The sequence below is a fragment of the Physella acuta genome, unplaced genomic scaffold (assembly GCF_028476545.2).
Source record: "Physella acuta isolate Inbredline_101_S28 unplaced genomic scaffold, ASM2847654v3 ptg000604l, whole genome shotgun sequence".
NCBI classification, from domain to species: domain Eukaryota; kingdom Metazoa; phylum Mollusca; class Gastropoda; family Physidae; genus Physella; species Physella acuta.
In genome coordinates this window covers 616,679-635,574 of record NW_026732123.1, presented here as the reverse complement: position 1 = coordinate 635,574, position 18,896 = coordinate 616,679, and the positions used below count along the sequence as shown (strand labels likewise).

General features: G+C 37.8%; 3 protein-coding genes across 4 annotated transcripts; all 3 read left to right on the top strand.

Moving 5' to 3' along the window:
* The first annotated feature begins 3,003 nt into the window (after window positions 1-3,003).
* Window positions 3,004-6,227, top strand: LOC131947696 (uncharacterized). The gene is made up of 4 exons (XM_059308974.1): window positions 3,004-3,064; window positions 4,408-4,561; window positions 5,430-5,653; window positions 6,182-6,227. Exons 2-4 carry the CDS (start codon window positions 4,412-4,414, stop codon window positions 6,219-6,221), a joined length of 414 nt encoding a protein of 137 aa, XP_059164957.1. The 5' UTR covers window positions 3,004-3,064; window positions 4,408-4,411; the 3' UTR covers window positions 6,222-6,227.
* A 2,883-nt stretch (window positions 6,228-9,110) lies between these two features.
* LOC131947712 (uncharacterized) lies at window positions 9,111-12,131 on the top strand. 2 transcript variants are annotated; one of them, XM_059308993.1, is made up of 4 exons: window positions 9,111-9,140; window positions 9,883-10,045; window positions 11,087-11,313; window positions 11,983-12,131. In XM_059308993.1, exons 2-4 carry the CDS (start codon window positions 9,887-9,889, stop codon window positions 12,038-12,040), a joined length of 444 nt encoding a protein of 147 aa, XP_059164976.1. In that variant the 5' UTR covers window positions 9,111-9,140; window positions 9,883-9,886; the 3' UTR covers window positions 12,041-12,131. The 2 variants fall into 2 exon arrangements, with proteins under 2 accessions (XP_059164976.1, XP_059164975.1); XM_059308992.1 differs by having other exon boundaries at window positions 9,116-9,200.
* Window positions 12,132-13,952: 1,821 nt separating this feature from the next.
* On the top strand, window positions 13,953-18,896 carry LOC131947642 (uncharacterized). Its single transcript, XM_059308880.1, has 4 exons — window positions 13,953-14,052; window positions 16,203-16,354; window positions 16,746-16,972; window positions 18,738-18,896. The coding sequence occupies exons 2-4, from the start codon at window positions 16,205-16,207 to the stop codon at window positions 18,772-18,774; spliced, it is 414 nt and encodes a 137-aa protein (XP_059164863.1). The 5' UTR covers window positions 13,953-14,052; window positions 16,203-16,204; the 3' UTR covers window positions 18,775-18,896.

The window sequence follows — 18,896 nt, the reverse complement described above, 5'->3', positions numbered from 1 at the left end:
ACATATTAATTGGGATAATAAAGGTTGGGCTTTGTGGGTGGGTGCGCAAATTAGATGGTACTGACTTCCTTGATAGGAAACATTGAGAATATAAAATAGCGGGTGACTTGCTAAACCATTGGAACAAAAGCCTTTCATGCCACCATTTGAGACGGTAGGTTTTTGATGTCAAGTTCAATGAAGTCGGACTTCATTTTATTCGACTTTTATGTTTTCAATTACTTCAACGTGGTCGGGATTTATTTGAATGATTTCAGAATAGACAGGATTTATTTGAATGATTTCAGAATGGACAGGATTAATTTTAATCGGCGTGTAATGTTCTAGCGGGTGTACTATACCTCCTGCATGGTCATTGATTGGCCAGTCATCGATGAAGGATTTACAAATCATCAATCCTTATTGATCGTGACCTCACCTCGTTGAGCTGGGTTCGAAACTCACTGAGAATATTGAAAAAAAAAATCTAGAGAGTAACTCTCTCAAATATCATGCAATAGTGAAAGAAAAATTATTCGTCAACGTTTACTCTAACTGAAATTCAATCTTTGGCCAACAACTTTCTTCATTTGTCTTTTGGCTACCTACTACGTGATTAATCAGCTAGAGAGTTGTTTTATTCAACTTTTGGTCAGAGAGTTTTTAAATTTATCTTTGGGCTTACAACGTACTCCATTCATCATCTTAAAACGAATTTCATTGAAAAGTCAAGTGCTTAGATTGTGTTACTACTTTACTGAATGTATTCATAATTCTTTTAAAAACGTTTTTTTTGTGTTGATAATTAGAATCGGAATTTGTTTTTTTTTAAAGAAACACACACTATAACAAAAATCAAGCTTGACCAATTTGTACTTTACAAAACTTATCAATCAAGTGTAACAGGTTACAGATTAAAAAAAAATAAAAACATATTTTTTGAAATAGTTAAAATTGTTGTGTAAACGATTCAGTTTATTTTTAAAGAATATTTAAGGCGTATGCTGAACATTTTTCAAGCGATGTGATTGAAAAATACAATCTTTAAAACTTTCACATGTTTATTTTAATTTTTTTTAAATTTTTTACACATTTTACACTAGTCACTAACCTCATAACGTTAAAGTTATCTTTTAATAATTAAAAAAAAAATTAGACAGTTTTTTTTTTAAAAAGTATTATTTTAAGGGAGTATTATAGATCTCGATCTACCTCCGCCCTGTTTTTAGTATCTATGTACAAAGTCATTAAATAGCTGATGATATTTCATAAGCTGTATTTTATGATTACATCAGATGATTGGTAATGGCGATCATAAAAATAAAATAAAAATTACGTGGACTGTGTTGAATTTAAAAACAAATTAAAACAAAACAAAAATGCCGGAATTAAAAGTTTGTTATTTTTGAACCAAGAGAGAATCACGATATTTTCAGGGTCATCATTGAATCATTTTTTGTCTGGACACTCTTATCTATGTATGTCATCTAGAACAGTTAAGGACATAGAGTGATGTGCCCTTGTACATAGAGTTTAGAGTAGTGTGCCCTTGTACATAGAGTTTAGAGTAGTGTGCCCTTGTACATAGAGTTTAGAGTGATGTGCCCTTGTACATAGAGTTTAGAGTGATGCGCCCTTGTACATAGAGTTTAGAGTGATGTGCCCTTGTACATAGAGTTCAGAGTGATGTGCCCTCGTAAAAAGAGTTTAGAGTGATGTGCTCTTGTCCGAAATACCATTTCCAAAATATTCGTACATGATACATATAACTTGCACACATACCATCATATAAGAAAGTCGAAGGGAGCCTTATAAAATATTGCTGTATCCGTTTAGATTTTATAGCGAGAAAAAAACACCAACGTGTCCGCTTTGTTGCACTGTGCGCATGCTCCAAGAACCTTATGACAAACCATCACCAAGTATAACGCAATGTTTAACAAACACATGCTCCAAGTGCTAACTGGTTACGGTTCCGGCGAGGTGGGCAGATAAGATTTTGATAGCACTTCGTCTTTTAGCCGGCTAGGTTTCACTTTGTTTAAAACACCAAAATATTCGCCCGGTTCAAGTTTTTTAAACATGTACGATGTTGAATAATGAATGTAATAGATCAGTATTATTGAGCCCAGTTTATGTTCATGCAAAAATAAATATTCAATTGCATTCCTCCTTTTTAAAGTAAAAGTAAATTTCCCTTTTCAAGCCTGACGGTCTATGGGGCAAGGGAAGTAGAGTTCACTTGTTTCTGTGACCTCGGCATATTAGTTGTCTCGAATTACGAATGATTCAATTTTCGAACGCCATTTCGAACCAAACCAGCAGCGTCTTTATGTACATAAACCATGCATATAACAACTCATGTTTGTTATATGTATCATTTAATTTTATTTAAACATGTTTTTATATATTTTTTTATTATTATTATTATTTTGTTATTATTATATGTATTATTATTAAATATTAATATATGTATTAATATAATTAGTAGTAGTATCATTACTATCACCTTAAGAAAACAACGCAGGCTGGCCGAATTTAAATTAGCTCAATCTTGCATAATGGCGTCTTTATTGCTAAATATTTATTTTAAACATTTTTTTTTCTAAAATTTTAAAAAAGAATAAAATCGTGTCTTACTAAAACACAATTTTAATCAGCAGTACCATGAGTGTTTTATGTTAAATTTATTTAAAGAGTCAAGGCCATTAACTAAAACGAAAACGTGGTCTTTTCAAATACATTAAATTACACAATAATAGTATTTGAAAAAAAAATCATTTACAAAAAGAAAATGTTATATAATTTAACAATGGTCTAGAACACAATATTTTCATATGATGACAGATCGACATGTTGATGCATTGTTATTATTATTTGTTTTCATTTTTTTTTAAAGTATTAAGCAGCTAAACGATTTAACATGAATACATAGATAAGGCATTTTTGGAAAGATCCTACACGACCACCCTGCATTTTCCCACAGTTTTGGCCTGATTTTTAAAAATGTTTCTGGCCATAAAAAGAGCCGGAATCCTGAACCCATCACCTTTTGGTAAGATACCGAACGTCCTCTCAACAAAAGGTAGGATTTTTAAATATTAGGTTTAGATTTTTTTTATTTCTTTCATATCAGGTAGACAAACTTTTGGAAAGAATAATGTATCGTTTAAGTTTATATGTGTAATTATTACTCACAAAAATATTACCTAACTTATGAAGTTTACAATTGACCTAACTTATATAGTTAACATTTTGCACCACTTTGCCTTACTGTTAACGTTTTACTAGCGCATTTATTTATTGATTTTTTTTTCTTAATTCATTCACACTCGCTCAATCCTGGCCTTGAATAAAATCGAAATTATATTTAAAGTTCAAAAATTTTTCACCCAACACACGGGGACATGGTATTTTACAATCACCTTACAATCACGAAATCCCGATGGGTCGGCGTGGTTGACTCGGTAAAGCTAGCTCATGGTTGCTAAACCTAAAGTCTCGATGAGGCTCGTTAGCTGGTGATGTGCTCCAACAGTAACTCTTCTAGGAGAGACAACTCCAAAATCAAACAACTGCTACCTTGTAGTTTGTTCTTGGTTGGACAAAGGCTAAGGAAGCTTATCCAAAAAGAAAAGCAGGCGGAAATCGGAATCATTGGCCTCAACGCCGCATAACCAGTTGCCACGTATACTTGTGTTGGAAAGAGGTCGTCGTGGTCTAGTCAGTAAAGCTCACGTTTGCTAAACTGAAAAGTCTCGAGTTCCATCCCTTTTAACACTAAAATTTAAGAACGAAGAAGATGAAGACGTGAACCCGAATATCTAGTGGGCATAGCAGTTAAGTGAAACCATAATTAGTACACTTTTTGTCATTTTTAATCTATTAAAATTCAAAACCAAACTGTTTATCTTGGAAAACATAAGAACCTTTTAGAATGTAAAAAAAACGCGGTAAATCTATTACCCATTATTCTTTGGATAATACATCGAAATTAAATTTTCTTCAACCAAAACTTCAAGCTTAATATGACTAAGGTGATACATTTAGATTCATTTTACTCAACAGGTAAAAAGTAAGATAAATATACTGTTCGGGCATTAAGTCTCATAAGAAAATAGAGTTTCACGAAGAGTATTTCTTGGCCAGGAATTACGTTATGAATTTAAAAAAAAATCACGTTCAATACTAAAACACTTCTATATGGATTATAAACAGCAGTCTAATTTGAAATGTAAATGTAAAATGTATTATTCCAGCAATGAAAACAAAACCTAAATCACCTCCAAATTAGCATTACTAATTTCTCCTTGTATCCCTAGAACCATAAAGCTGTACTCATGTATAAATGAGCCGTTTCTCCTTCTATCCCAAGTACCCTGAAGTTGTACTGCTGTATACATGACCTATTTCTCCTTGTATCCCCAGAACCATGAAGCTGATCGCTGCCCTCTTGATCTGCCTGCCTGCCCTGGTATTCTGCCAGCTGGACATCAACCAAATCGAGCAGGACATCTTCAACGCTCTGGACGCCAACAAGAACGGCATCCTCCTGAGAGGTGAAATCGATATCTTCTTCCAGGTAAGCACGGGTTTAAACACACAGGTGTAAACAGGTGTAGGGACTTAAGTAAATATTTGGTTAAACACGCAGGTGTTTATAGGTGTATGAACTAAGTAAACACGTGTTTAAACACACAGGTGTAGGAACATAAGTTAAATACGTGTTTAAACACGCAGGTGTAGGAACTAGGTAAACACTTATTTGAACGTAAAAGAAGACACATTTTAACGCTCTGTTAAACACAGTTTTGATCAAAATATTTAAACACCAATATTTGTACCAATTGTCGTTTTAGAGAAGTCTGCAATGAAACTAAATTAGTTGTTTTGCAAATAATGGACTAGCTATCTGTCTCGCACTCCCATAGCAACCCGTCTCCAACCACTGGCTTGTCTGGGGTCTTCAATAACCGCTCTATTTTTGACAACCTTATCCACATCACGCCTATCATACAATTCTTCATACTCCCTGAAAAACGAGGCAAATCATCCTATTTTCTGACATTCTCATTACACAGTGACAACCACCCCATTCTCTTACTTAACCCCTCCAATACCATTCCAAGTATTTTAATTCTAGCTCCCCCCAGCCATGCAACGCCAACTTGCTAACGACTCCCCCCGCCACAGCAACACAACGCCAACCTGCCAACCACTCTCCCCTTCCTAGTAGCATAACGCCAACCTGCCAACCAGTCCTCAACCACTCTCTACTCTACTTCCCCTACAACACAACGCCAACCCGCCAACCATTCCTACCCCAACACAACGCCAACCTGCCAACCACTCCCCCAGCAACACAACGCCAACCTGCCAACCACTGTCTCCTCTACTCCCCCTACAACACAACGACAACCTGCCAACCACCATCTCCTCTCTCCCCCCAGCAACACGACGCTGACCACACCGGAACCATCTCCCTCAACGAGTACACCGAGGCCATCCACGCCAACTTCGGCCAAGACCCCGCCCTCGCTGGTGCCTACAACAACCTCTTCAAGGTTCTCGATGTGGACAACGACAGCATTGTTGACCATCACGATCTTGACCAGATCTTCCTCCGTGCTGACGGCAACAAGGACTCCCAGGTCACTGCTGCTGAGTTCAAGACGTAAGTGTTCATCTGCCGATGTCTAAGTCATATATAATTTGCTGATAACTAAGTAGTATATAATCTACTGATCCCTAAATCGTCTATAATTTGCAGATCCCTAAGTCATATATAATCTGCTGGTCACAGAGGCGTAGCCACACTTCCCGGCTCCCGGGGACAAACTTTCAATTTGGCGCCACCTACCAATATATTTTTTATATTTATAATGCAAAACTGCAGCTTAAATGAGCATTTAATTTTTTTTCAACCCATTTTGGCGCCCCCCCCCATAAGGTCGGCGCCCGCAGACATATGTACCCCCGCCCCCTCTCCCTCGCTACGCCTCTGGATGGTCATTTAGTGATATATAATATTTTGATCCCTAAGTCATATACAATCTGCTGGTTACTAAGTCATATGTAATCTGCTGATACCTAAGTAGTATATAATCTACTGATCCCTAAATCGTGTATAATTTCCTGATCCCTAAGTCATATATAATCTGCTGGTCGCTAAGTCATATATAATCTGATCTTTCTGTTGCAGCTACTTCAACTCCATCATCTGGCAAGTCATCCTTGGATGAACGAAGTCAATAGATCTTAACATGATATAAATATTTATATTCTGTTCGGGCTGTTTTCTGAGTTCGTCTATGATTTATTTATTATGTGAATACATTGAAAGTTTACCCGAATTAAAAAAAAAAAGAAAAAAAAATGTCATACCTGGTTAAATACTGAGAGTAGTGATGTTTGTTGTGTGGGTACTTATATTGAGATGGTGTTGTGTGCCATCCCATAATAGAAGCTCGTGTGTAGTGTTATGTTGTGTGAGATCAATCTGTTACCTTGACTACGTATACCAGGGATTCTTTACCTGGGTTCGATCGAACCCAAGTGGTTTGGTTAGTCAGTCTCAAGGGTTCGTCGGAGCAGAGACGTAGCAACCCTTCCCGGCGCCCGGGGACAAACTTTCAATTTAGCCCCCCCACCATATATTTTTTATATTTATAATGCAAAATTGCAGCTAAAATGAGCTTTTCATTTTTTTTCCAACCCATTTTGGCGCCCTCTAGGGTCGGCGCCCCCTAGGGTTGGCGCCTCGGGACATATGTACCCCCCCCCCCCCCTTCTCGCTAGGCCTCTGCGTCGGAGGTCAATACACAGATTTTGTCAGTGCAAACGATAGAACTATTAAGAAGTGCACCTTGAATAGTTAGTGGAGTTCGGTACCTTAATAAAAAAGGTTAAGAACCACTGAGTAACACCTAATATTCGAAGTTCAAGTATTTTTTAAAACTGCTTGAAAGATTTCAATACAGTTTGTGTTAGACAATAAAACCCGCGGGTCGCTTCCAGCCAGACATTGACTAACACAATACATTTGTCCGTGCAGTTTGGGTTTATAAACAAAACCCGCGGGTCGCTTCTTGCCATACATTTACTAACACAATACATTTGTCCGTGCAGAGACGAACATAAAAATCATACATTACATCTGCGTGATGATATTAATTTTATTTTTAATTCATTGCAAATCGTAAAATACACGACTGTTGTTGTACACGGATTTACCACTTAAAAATGACTAAATCACTCAATGTAGGTTTGGTTAAAAACAAGCAATCACAAGTAGGCTATATTCTAAGCAAAATTTATAAATAAAAAACAGAGGCTTAAAGTTGCTTATAACAAATAATTCTTATCAAAGATCCATGAAGAAGTTAATTTAAATATTACAAACATCTACAAGTAAAGATAATTATTTAAAAAGCTACAAGTAAAGATAATTATTTAAAAAGCTACAAGTAAAGATAATTATTTAACAAGCTACAAGAAAAGATAATTATTTAACAAGCTACAAGTAAAGAAAATTATTAAAAAGCTACAATTAAAAATAATTATTTAAAAATTTACAAGTTAAGATAATTGTATATAAGGCTAAAGACAGGGAAAGGGGGGGGGGGGGAGATAGTGAGAAAGATATTAGAGGAAGAAAATATGTTATTTTGCTAAAAATTGATTTCGTGTTTGTAATCAACATACTAGTTTTTAAGGAGGACAATGGTTCCTTCTACATTAGGCTGATCATGAGCTAGTGGTCACTATACATTGATTGGATACTGAAATAATGATCACTAAACATGGGGTCATAAACTGGTGGTCTCTATACATTGATGGGGTCATGTACAGGTGGTCACTATACATTGATGGGGTCATGTACTGGTGGTCACTATACATTGATGGGGTCATGTACTGGTGGTCACTATACATTGATGGGGTCATGTACTGGTGGTCACTATACATGGGGTCATGTACTGGTGGTCACTATACATTGATGGGGTCATGTACTGGTGGTCACTATACATTGATGGGGTCATGTACTGGTGGTCACTATACATTGATGGGGTCATGTACTGGTGGTCACTATACATTGATGGGGTCATGTACTGGTGGTCACTATACATTGATGGGGTCATATACTGGTGGTCACTATACATTGATGGGGTCATGTACTGGTGGTCACTATACATGGGGTCATGTACTGGTGGTCACTATACATTGATGGAGTCATGTACTGGTGGTCACTATACATTGATGGGGTCATGTACTGGTGGTCACTATACATGGGGTCATGTACTGGTGGTCACTATACATTGATGGGGTCATGTACTGGTGGTCACTATACATTGATGGGGTCATGTACTGGTGGTCACTATACATTGATGGGGTCATGTACTGGTGGTCACTATACATTGATGGGGTCATGTACTGGTGGTCACTATACATGGGGTCATGTACTGGTGGTCACTATACATTGATGGGGTCATGTACTGGTGGTCACTATACATGGGGTCATGTACTGGTGGTCACTATACATTAATGGGGTCATGAACTGGTGGTCACTATACATTGATGGGGTCATATACTGGTGGTCACTATACATGGGGTCATGTACAGTACAAGTGGTCACTATAGCATGCCTTACAAGCTTAATGTTAATCATGTGGGCAAGCTCTGTTTGATGAACTTAATGTTTCCCTTAATGTGCTACATACACAGATACACATTTGATAAATATTGATACTGCCATAGTACAAAGTTGGAGTTTATAAGAAACAGAGGGGCATTGATGTTATTAAATTATTATTTTTCATGCCCTTTGCATGTCGCGTTTGTTAATTTATATATTAAAAATAAGTATTAAATTATTTGAAATCTAGTCATGGACTTCTGCATGGACCCCCCCCCCCCCGACCCACACCTCTCGAAACGAAAAAAAAAACTGCTCCAAATGAAAACAGCAAGAGTCAGTATCCTATGCCTTAGGCTTTTTTCAATTCCTGATCAAAAATAAAACATAACTTTAAAATCATTTTTTTGGGGTCATTTTGTCGACTGACATTAAGACCGTAGTTCTTTTTATCGTGATTTAGATTTTTGGTGTTTGAAATGAGTTTACTTTGTTTTCAGAAATAGATAACGTTCTACAATCCAGATAAGTAAATATGTTGATCTAAAACATTTCTCTTTCAACATTTGACTCGCTACTCTATCACAAGGTCTGTTTGATGCATCTTTTATTGTTTTAGTTGGTAGCTTACAGTAGCTGAAGTAGAGTTCATCTGAGTTTTGACCTCGTTATTTATTAAAAAAGATAATGTGGTCAGCAATATATGTCGTCGCCATATCTTTCCCTTAATTGGCGCAGATACCCGTTAGATCTGAGTGGAACCATGGGAGTCTGACGTACTCGAGCTCGGGATTTGAACCTGAAACGTTCAGGTTAATAATCGAGTACTCTACAACTCGACTACTGTGTCCCAGATGGTCAGCTGTGTGTGTGTCAATTATATTTTCAACATATTTTATTACAAGCCATTTAAAATTAATATTTGTTTCTAATATTTTAATAATCGTTGGTACATTTTTTCCTAAATCACATGTACAATAATCGTATAAGCTTAATATTCTTTAAAAAAATTGTTGTTGATAAGAATTGATTTAAATTTATTTAATAATATTTTTAAATTATCATTTATTTATTTTTTCTAGATAGACATTTAAAAAAAATTATCAATAAAGAAACATTATATAATCACGTTGAATGTAAAAATGAAATTACTTATCCTTACATCGTATTTTAAACAACAATATTGCAATAACTCATTCTAAAATCACATTTTAAAAAGCCCAAATATTTCTATGATTTATAATTTATACCAAAATCACATTTAACAAAAGCACCATGCAGATCGTGGCGTTGATTCTTCTGCTACCCGCCCTAGCTCTCAGCCAGACCCCGGAACCAATCGACATCAACGATCTGTTGACAACTGTCTTTCAAATCCTCGACGACAACTCAGACAACCACATAGCCAGGCACGAGATTGACATCTTTTTTCAGGCAAGATTTCTGTTGTATTTTTTTATCATTAGATTCATCTCTGCTGTACAAGCATTTGTTTTTCCACTTCAGTTTCGGAAACGAAATTTCTTATACAAGTATGCCCGGCCGGAAAACACTCTAGACTAAATAGTTTGGTTGGCTGAAGATACGAGCCACACTCTGGACCAAATAGTTAGGTTGGCTGAAGATACGAGCCACACACTGGACCAAATAGTTGGGTTGGCTGATGATACGAGCCACACACTGGACCAAATAGTTGGGTTGGCTGAAGATATGAGCCACACTCTGGACCAAATAGTTGGGTTGGCTGAAGATATGAGCCACACTCTGGACCAAATAGTTGGGTTGGCTGAAGATACGAGCCACACTCTGGACTAGGGATCTCAAGGTGGAGGGGAGGGATGTTACGTCCCTCGCTAATAGAATCCTCTGATTGTGTGTGTATTGTGCATTTAAACGACAGCCACTCTCTATTTGTACATAACTGTTGCTCTTGGTTGGGTGGTACCCGGAAGTGATTCCTACATCCGGTTTTGGCACACCCCTTGGTTTACCAATGGTCTTTTGCGGTTCAACAAGGGACTACTCTTAGTGATTTAGCTATTTACGCACATTGAATAACACACATAGGCTTTGTTTCAATGAATAAATTAGTAGCTTTACACAAAGAATGCGTCAACTGATTCTCTCCTTTTACAGAAAAAATATGTTAAACCCGACACTCAACCCCTGCAGCAAATAATGTTTAACCCAATTCTCTCCCCTACGATAGAAAATGTTTAACCTAATACTTTCCCTTGTAGCAAATTATATTTAACCCAATTATCTCCCCTGCAACAGATAATGTTTAACTCAATTTCTCTCTCCTGCAGCAGATAAAGTTTAACCCGATTCTCTCACCTACAATAAATTTGTTTAAACAAATTCTCTCCCCTACAAAGATAATGTTTAACTCAATTCTCTCCCTGCAACAGATAATGTTTAACTCGATTCTCTCCCTGCAACAGATAATGTTTAACCCGATTCTCTCCCTTGCAGCAACACGACGAAAACTTCGACGGTCTGATTGAGAAGAACGAGTTCATCGACGCCGTCAACGCCCACTCGACAGGCACGAACCCCGCCCACGTACAGCTCATCTACAACATCTACCCCTTCCTTGACATAGACAGTGACAACTTTGTTGACCACCATGACCTTGACCAACTCTACCTGCGCGCGGACGCGGACAAAAATGGACAAGTGACCCTGCCAGAGTTTGAAGTGTGAGTACTCAACATTTAAAGTAGCCATGTTTAATTATATGTAAACAATATGTATTTTATTTTTTAAAGGTCGAACAATGTATAGTTAGCCAGTATTAAAATTTATGTATGAAAATAAGTATCTATATATATAATTCTCTTCTGGGAGACGCTAGAAAACAAGCTGTAAGCGCGCTCCCTACCACCTCCACCCCTACATGGTTTTAGTGAGCTGTGTTCACTCTAAATGTTTACAAGCAGAGCCGGGTTTAGTGACGACTATTAGGGGCAGATAATTTAGTTCGAAACGATTTTAAACGTAGGGGGGGGGGGGGCGTAACTAAGTGGAGTTTACTGTAACGGAGGGGGGGGGGTATCGTCCTTAACGAGATACTTAAAGTGTTTTAAAGAAATATTTTCAGTGGCAGCGTTGGTACTGTCGAATTCACAAATTATGAATTACTGAAAAGTAGAAAAACAACAACAAAATAGCGGCGTATGATATGCCGCGGGTCAGCTCGTTAACTATCATTTTAAATTTAAACAATTATATTTCCGAAGGTAAAATTTGACAATGATTAAATTTGTTGTATTTTCAACATAAAGAAATCTGACCTCCGAAAACGTTTATACAATTTGTAATTTTTTTTTATTTGTAAAAGAATTATCTGCATTTTTCTGTTCGTCCAGGTTCCTAACGCAGTTGCTTTTTGCCCACGGCTTTGACAAATACTACGAAGAAAACTAAACAACGGACTGCCTTCTGTTAACTGTTTAGACGACAAAACACTAAGGAACATTAAATTGTTTTGATAATAAAATACAAAAGTAAATTTCAATATGTGTGGCGTGTTGAACGATGTTAAACATCTTTAAAGCGAATAACAAATCATTTCGAGAAGAGGCGGGTTCATTTAACGCCTGAAGCGTCAGCCCATCTTTTCAGATGTCGTGGTTTACAAGATCGTTCTTTAACAAGATCATTTTAAACAAGAAAAGTCTTCAACAACAAGATCATTCTTTCAGCAACAAGATCATTCTTTCAACATGCCCCATGTTCAGTACAAACAATAGACATTATGTGGATCGAAAGAATAATCTGTTAATGTATTTAAAATTGCTTGTGATAAGCTAAAAAGGAAACTGGGCAATTTTTAATATAAAATCAAATAACTCAAGCGTTTGCCGACATTTTACGTCATGCTGACTAATTGATTTTAGTGGGGGTCATCATAATGAACAACACCGCACGAAAAAATCATACTCAACACAGTTTGTCAAGGTCACAGAAACAGGTTAACTCTACTTCACTTGTCACACGGACTGTCCAGGTTGGAAAACCTGGTACTGAACTAAAAAAAATGAAAATGGCTATTGCTCGGTAACAAGAACGTAAATACCTGTCTTATTCCCACGTTTTCTTTAACTTGCTTTCTCTGTTTGTCTGTTTTGTCTGTTTTTCCAATCCAATCTTGCGATCGAAATTTCTGGCACTTCCCAGTTAGCTAGCGCGCTGAAATTTTCAGGGAAGCTTTCTTTTGGATGACCATATTTATGTATAAAAGTTTGGGCCGAGAAGCGGACGGGCGGGAAGTCTCTGGTATACAAGAATAAATATCGGTATCGTTTAAGCCATTTAGTTTAATGCTCTCAGACCGGGCCATAAGTCCAGCAGAGAGTTGGAGCGTCAACTTATGGTCTCAGATCTACTCCCTTAGGTCGGTTTTAAAATTAATGTGGCCCTAAGCGTTTTGAAATATGGGACCTTTATAAATTTACATGTTATATATCAGAGCCAAATATGATTTAGTGATACCTAGCGTGTTAACCGGCCCTTTGCTCCCCAGGGGCCACAAAGGAATGATGAGCGTGTTAACCGTAAACACAACTAAGAAGTAGGTCTTTATAGAATGTGAGATAAAGGTTTTTTTTCAATCGTAAATAAAAAAAAAAGGCTGGTTATGTAAATTTTGAAAAAAATAATATATTTAATTATAAATGACGATTTCTCACTCGTGAAGGGAGGAGGGGGAGAACTTAGAAATTAGGGGCGCAAATCTATAGAGTGTATATTGTCAACGCAAATCCTGCACTGCCAACGTTAGTTATTATCAATGCCAGTCTCAACCGACTCGAGAGACGGAGTTATCTCCCTCTATACCACTCGTGCTGACGATGTTGACAGAAACGTTAGTTAATTTTTTTAACGCGTTCTCATGTCCAAATATCATTTGAAACTGGTTATGTAATGCTTTGGATTTCGGTTATTAGTATTGATTTGATTGAATTATTATACAAATTTTTGTAATTAAAATTATGCTAACTAGTGCGGATTTTTGCCCTTTCCGCTCTATCGCCACTAAATTAGTCACATGATTAAAGAGGTCAAAAGGTTACACTAGATTTGTTGTGTACAAATATATCTTCCTAGCTTTAAACTAAGTTTTATGAAAGTATAGAAAGTGTGCCATTTTACAGATGGGATTTTTCCCAAGACAATTTCTTATCTTTCAAATATTTTAAAAATGCCTGGCCGATCGTACGATCACAAATTGTGTCATCGAAGCGATTCTCAGATACTGGAGCCGCACTAGATAGCACATAAACCTTCTCTGTGACAACACGAACATAGCGTGAGAACCTTCAACGTAAAAGTAAATTAGAATATTGACCGGAGCGTATAAAAAAACTGCTGTATGATCTAAGAGGTACACCGTCATACACGGGTCACTTCAATATTTTACCAGGACACCTTTCAAGGTTTGTCGATATCTTTGTCAACAAAACAAAGATGTAATTGTGGTTTAAAATTTAATTTCTATAACATAAAATCTAGACTGAACTTATTTGTTTACATCTTATACGCTTAATTTTCTCATTTGTGTGTATAACAATTTTAACATAAATTAAAAAGTAAACACGAGTGACGTCAATATTATCGATAACATAACTTTTTATTTAAAAGTGTGTCGAAGTAAACAACGGATTCTTCAAACATTTTACTTTGTCTTCTTTTCTATTGTTGTGTTGAGCAATAATTTGATTATCTAAGATTTAAAGTTATTGCTAACTGAAATTGGTGTGCAAATTACAATTGTTTTGGCAATATTAACAAGGACATTTAAGTTGACCACAACAATTCCATGATTACTGTTTATCAACGTCATCATTTCTATAGGCTCCATGTCGAGCATAGAGTCGCAACCACATTTATCCAATGTTCATTTGGGCGATTCCACCAAGTTGGGCCCACGACATTGCGGCTGTTTCTGCTTCACTGGCAACTGATATTTTCCATGTTTTTTTTGACAAACTTACTTTCCTTTTCCTATGGGGATTCCTATAAAACACCATTCTGGTGGTTTTGCTAGTTGGTTTACTCAAGGTGTGTCCAATCTATCCCATATTGGGCGTTTCAAATTCTTTGCCAATATGGTTTTGCCCTTTTTTACTACCATAGATTAGTGTAAGTATTTACATTCTCAGTCAAGGTAATCTCACATATATGATGTACGCATTTATCTATGTAAGTCTAACGTTTGTGTTACTCTCCACTCTCTGTCTACGATAGTCTAACGTTCGTGTTACTCTCCAACACGCATCTGTCTATGTAAGTCTAACGTTTGTGTTACTCTCAACTCTCTGAGCCATAAAGGAGACATCAGGTTGCTGTGAAGCAGTCGTATTTTAGATAGCATAGACATTGACATAGCTCTTAACCCTCAGATTGTGTGGAAGGACTTTGCTATGGACAGATAATAGCAAGATTTCTCTCTAAAGGTTGCCTATAGCAGGTTCTGTGGTTGCTCCAAATGATATCTGCGTTTCCAATTAGCAGGGGCCTTCTTGTTCACACGTCTTCGACATGTGTAATTGTAACATTTCTGCTGTTGCAGATGGGTCTAATTTATGAACCTCTGGTCGGGTTCCATTCTTAATCTTCTTGATGGCTAAATGGTCTCTCCGTTTTGCATCACTTTCTATAGTTTCCATGAAAAATGTTAGCAAACAGTAGTTAAGAGAGCGCAACTATTTCAGTGGGAGAAAAACAAAACAGTTCACAGTTAACCCTTACTATCAATTTGGTTTAATTTACATAGTAACGTTTATAAAGACTTAGGTGTTATATACCAATACATAATGACCACTGTCTAAGAAATACGCCTAGTTGTATTGAAAAATATTCGCTAAGAAATTATTTTAAAGAATAACTATAGCTGTTTAAAGGAAAATCCTACCAGGCTAATAACTTCAGCTGGCTAAAAATATAACGATTTAGCCAACAACCATAGCAGCCTAACCACCCTGACAAACAACCCTACCTCCCTAACCAACCTGACAAATAAACCAACCAGACAAACAACCTTACCCCCTAACCAACCCGACAAACAACCCTCCCTGCCTAACCAACCTGACAAACAACCCTACCTCCCTAACCAACCTGACAAATAAACCAACCAGACAAACAACCTTACCCCCTAACCAACCCGACAAACAACCCTCCCTGCCTAACCAACCTGACAAACAACCCTACCTCCCTAACCAACCTGACAAATAAACCAACCAGACAAACAACCTTACCCCCTAACCAACCTGACAAACAACCCTCCCTGCCTAACCAACCTGACAAACAACCCTACCTCCCTAACCAACCTGACAAATATACCAACCAGACAAACAACCTTACCCCCTAACCAACCTGACAAACAACCCTCCCTGCCTAATCAACCTGACAAACAACCCTACCCCCACACCAACCTGACAAACAACCCTACCCCCACACCAACCTGACAAACAACCCTACCTCCCTAACCAACCTGACAAACAACCCTACTCCCACACCAACCTGACAAACAACCCTACCCCCACACCAACCTGACAACCAACCCTGTGTGTTGTATATCTTCCAGCCATGAAGCTCCAGATAGTATTCCTTATGCTGCCCGCAATCATCGTATGTCAAGCTTTCGATATACAAGGGCTAATGAGAACAGTCTTTGAAATTTTGGACGCTAATTTAGATGGTCATATCTCTAGGGGTGAAGTCAGCCAGTTCTTTCAGGTAGGTCTTGTTTGTTCTTAGAATTGTATGCATTTAGATATTTATGTGAGCTACTATATTCTCTCTCTCTCTCTCTCTCTCTCTCTCTTCTCTCTCTCTCTCTCTCTCTCTCTCTCTCTCCATCTCTCTCTCTCTCTATATATATATATATATATATATATATATATATATATACATATATATGTATTTCGGCCGTTTCCCACATTTCCCAAAACTTTCCTTCAGCCGCCTCACCATTCCCCCCACTTTCCTTTACCCGTCTCACCATTCCCCCGCCCCCACCTTCCCGAACCCGTATCACCATCCCCCCCCTCACCATTCTCCCACCTTCCTGATCTCGTCTCACCATTCCCCCACCTTCATGAACCCGTCTCACCATCCCTCTCCACAGAACCACGACGAGAACTACGACGGCGTGATTGAGAAGAACGAGTTTATCGACGCCGTGAACGCCCACACGGTCAACACTGACCCCGCCATGATCCCACTCTACTACAACCTCTTCCCCTCCCTGGACATTGACAGCGACGGCTTCGTTGACCATCACGACATTGACCAGATCTTCCTACACGCCGACGCCGACAAGAACCAGCAGGTCACTGAGGCCGAGTTTGAGTCGTAAGTAGTGCTACGTCATAGTTTGGTTCAGTCGTAAGTAGTGCTACGTCATAGTTTGGTTCAGTCGTAAGTAGTGCTACGTCATAGTTTGGTGCAATCGTAAGTAGTGCTACGTCATAGTTTGGTGCAGTCGTAAGTAGTGCTACGTCATAGTTTGGTTCAGTCGTAAGTAGTGCTACGTCATAGTTTGGTTCAGTCGTAAGTAGTGCTACGTCATAGTTTGGTTCAGTCGTAAGTAGTGCTACGTCATAGTTTGGTGCAATCGTAAGTAGTGCTACGTCATAGTTTGGTGCAGTCGTAAGTAGTGCTACGTCATAGTTTGGTTCAGTCGTAAGTAGTGCTACGTCATAGTTTGGTTCAGTCGTAAGTAGTGCTACGTCATAGTTTGGTTCAGTCGTAAGTAGTGCTACGTCATAGTTTGGTGCAGTCGTAAGTGGTGCTACGTCATAGTTTGAGTCGTAAGTAGTGCTACGTCATAGTTTGGTTCAGTCGTAAGTAGTGCTACGTCATAGTTTGGTTCAGTCGTAAGTAGTGCTACGTCATAGTTTGGTGCAATCGTAAGTAGTGCTTCGTCATAGTTTGAGTCGTAAGTAGTGCTACGTCATAGTTTGGTTGAGTCGTAAGTAGTGCTACGTCACTTTTGGTTCAGTCGTAAGTAGTGCTACGTCATAGTTTGGTGCAATCGTAAGTAGTGCTACGTCATAGTTTGGTTCAGTCGTGTGTAGTGCTACGTCACTCTGGTGCAGTCGTAAGTAGTGCTACGTCATAGGTTGGTTCAGTCGTATGTAGTTCTACGTCATAGTTTGGTTGAGTTGTAAGTAGTGCTACGCCACTTTTGGTTCAGTCGTATGTAGTGCTACGTCATAGTTTGGTTCAGCCGTAAGTAGTTCTACATCACTTTTTTCGTCGAAAGTAATGCTATTTCATAGTTTGGCTTCAGTCGTATGTAGTGCTATGTCATATTTTGGTTCAGTCGTATGAAGTTTAGATGTAACATTTTAGAGTTTAACCAAAACTAAATAAGTTGCCGCAATTAATTACATGAACGTAGTGTTAAGTCATATGGTATCAGAGTTTATTCCAGGCATCTCTTCGAGAGGGAGGGGGGAACGGAGAAAATCTAACGTCCCTTCACCCCCCCCCCCCCCCGGAAGGAAATGGAATATATATTAAAAACATATACTTCTACTAGTGTTCGCACCCCCGGAAAATATTGTCCGCCCCGCACCCCCTCCCCCCGAAAATATCAAGTGCCCTACCCCCTCCCCCCGGAGAAAAAACTCTGGTATGGTATTCGTTAGAAGTTCTACTTCACACACAGTATGCTTGCTATTTTGTCATTGTTGCATTGCAGTGTGTCCCAACGTTTAAGACCCATCTACATTGTAAAAACTATTCTTGTTTACAAATGGTGTATTGATGCTCAGAAACAGTGTTTCGTACAATTTAAAACAGCTTCGACATAAGATAATCTTTCATTCAGATGTCGCTTCCATCGATAAAATGTGTAATCAATCTTCTCAAATACAAAGCTTATACAAAGTGAAGACAGACAGCAGTGCCACTATTTGAAACAACAATGTTCCAAGCTTACACCTTTTGTAAAACTTTAGATGTAAAATTTTAGAGTATAACCAAAACTAGATAAACTGACGCAATTAATTACATAAACACGTTTTAACTATGTACACTTTAATTTAATGTATACTTCAAAACAATTTGTCTTTTCGGGACATCTTTTGAATTATTGCATGTTCCTCTACAGGTATTTCATGCAGTTGATACTAACTCATATAGGGTAACGGGACAAGATTAATAATCTAATCTATCAATTAAAGATCATTAGGATTCAATAATGTATGTTTCGATGGATACTGATTGTAATGCTACTTAATAAAGTATGTGTTGATATGTAAACCTCTGT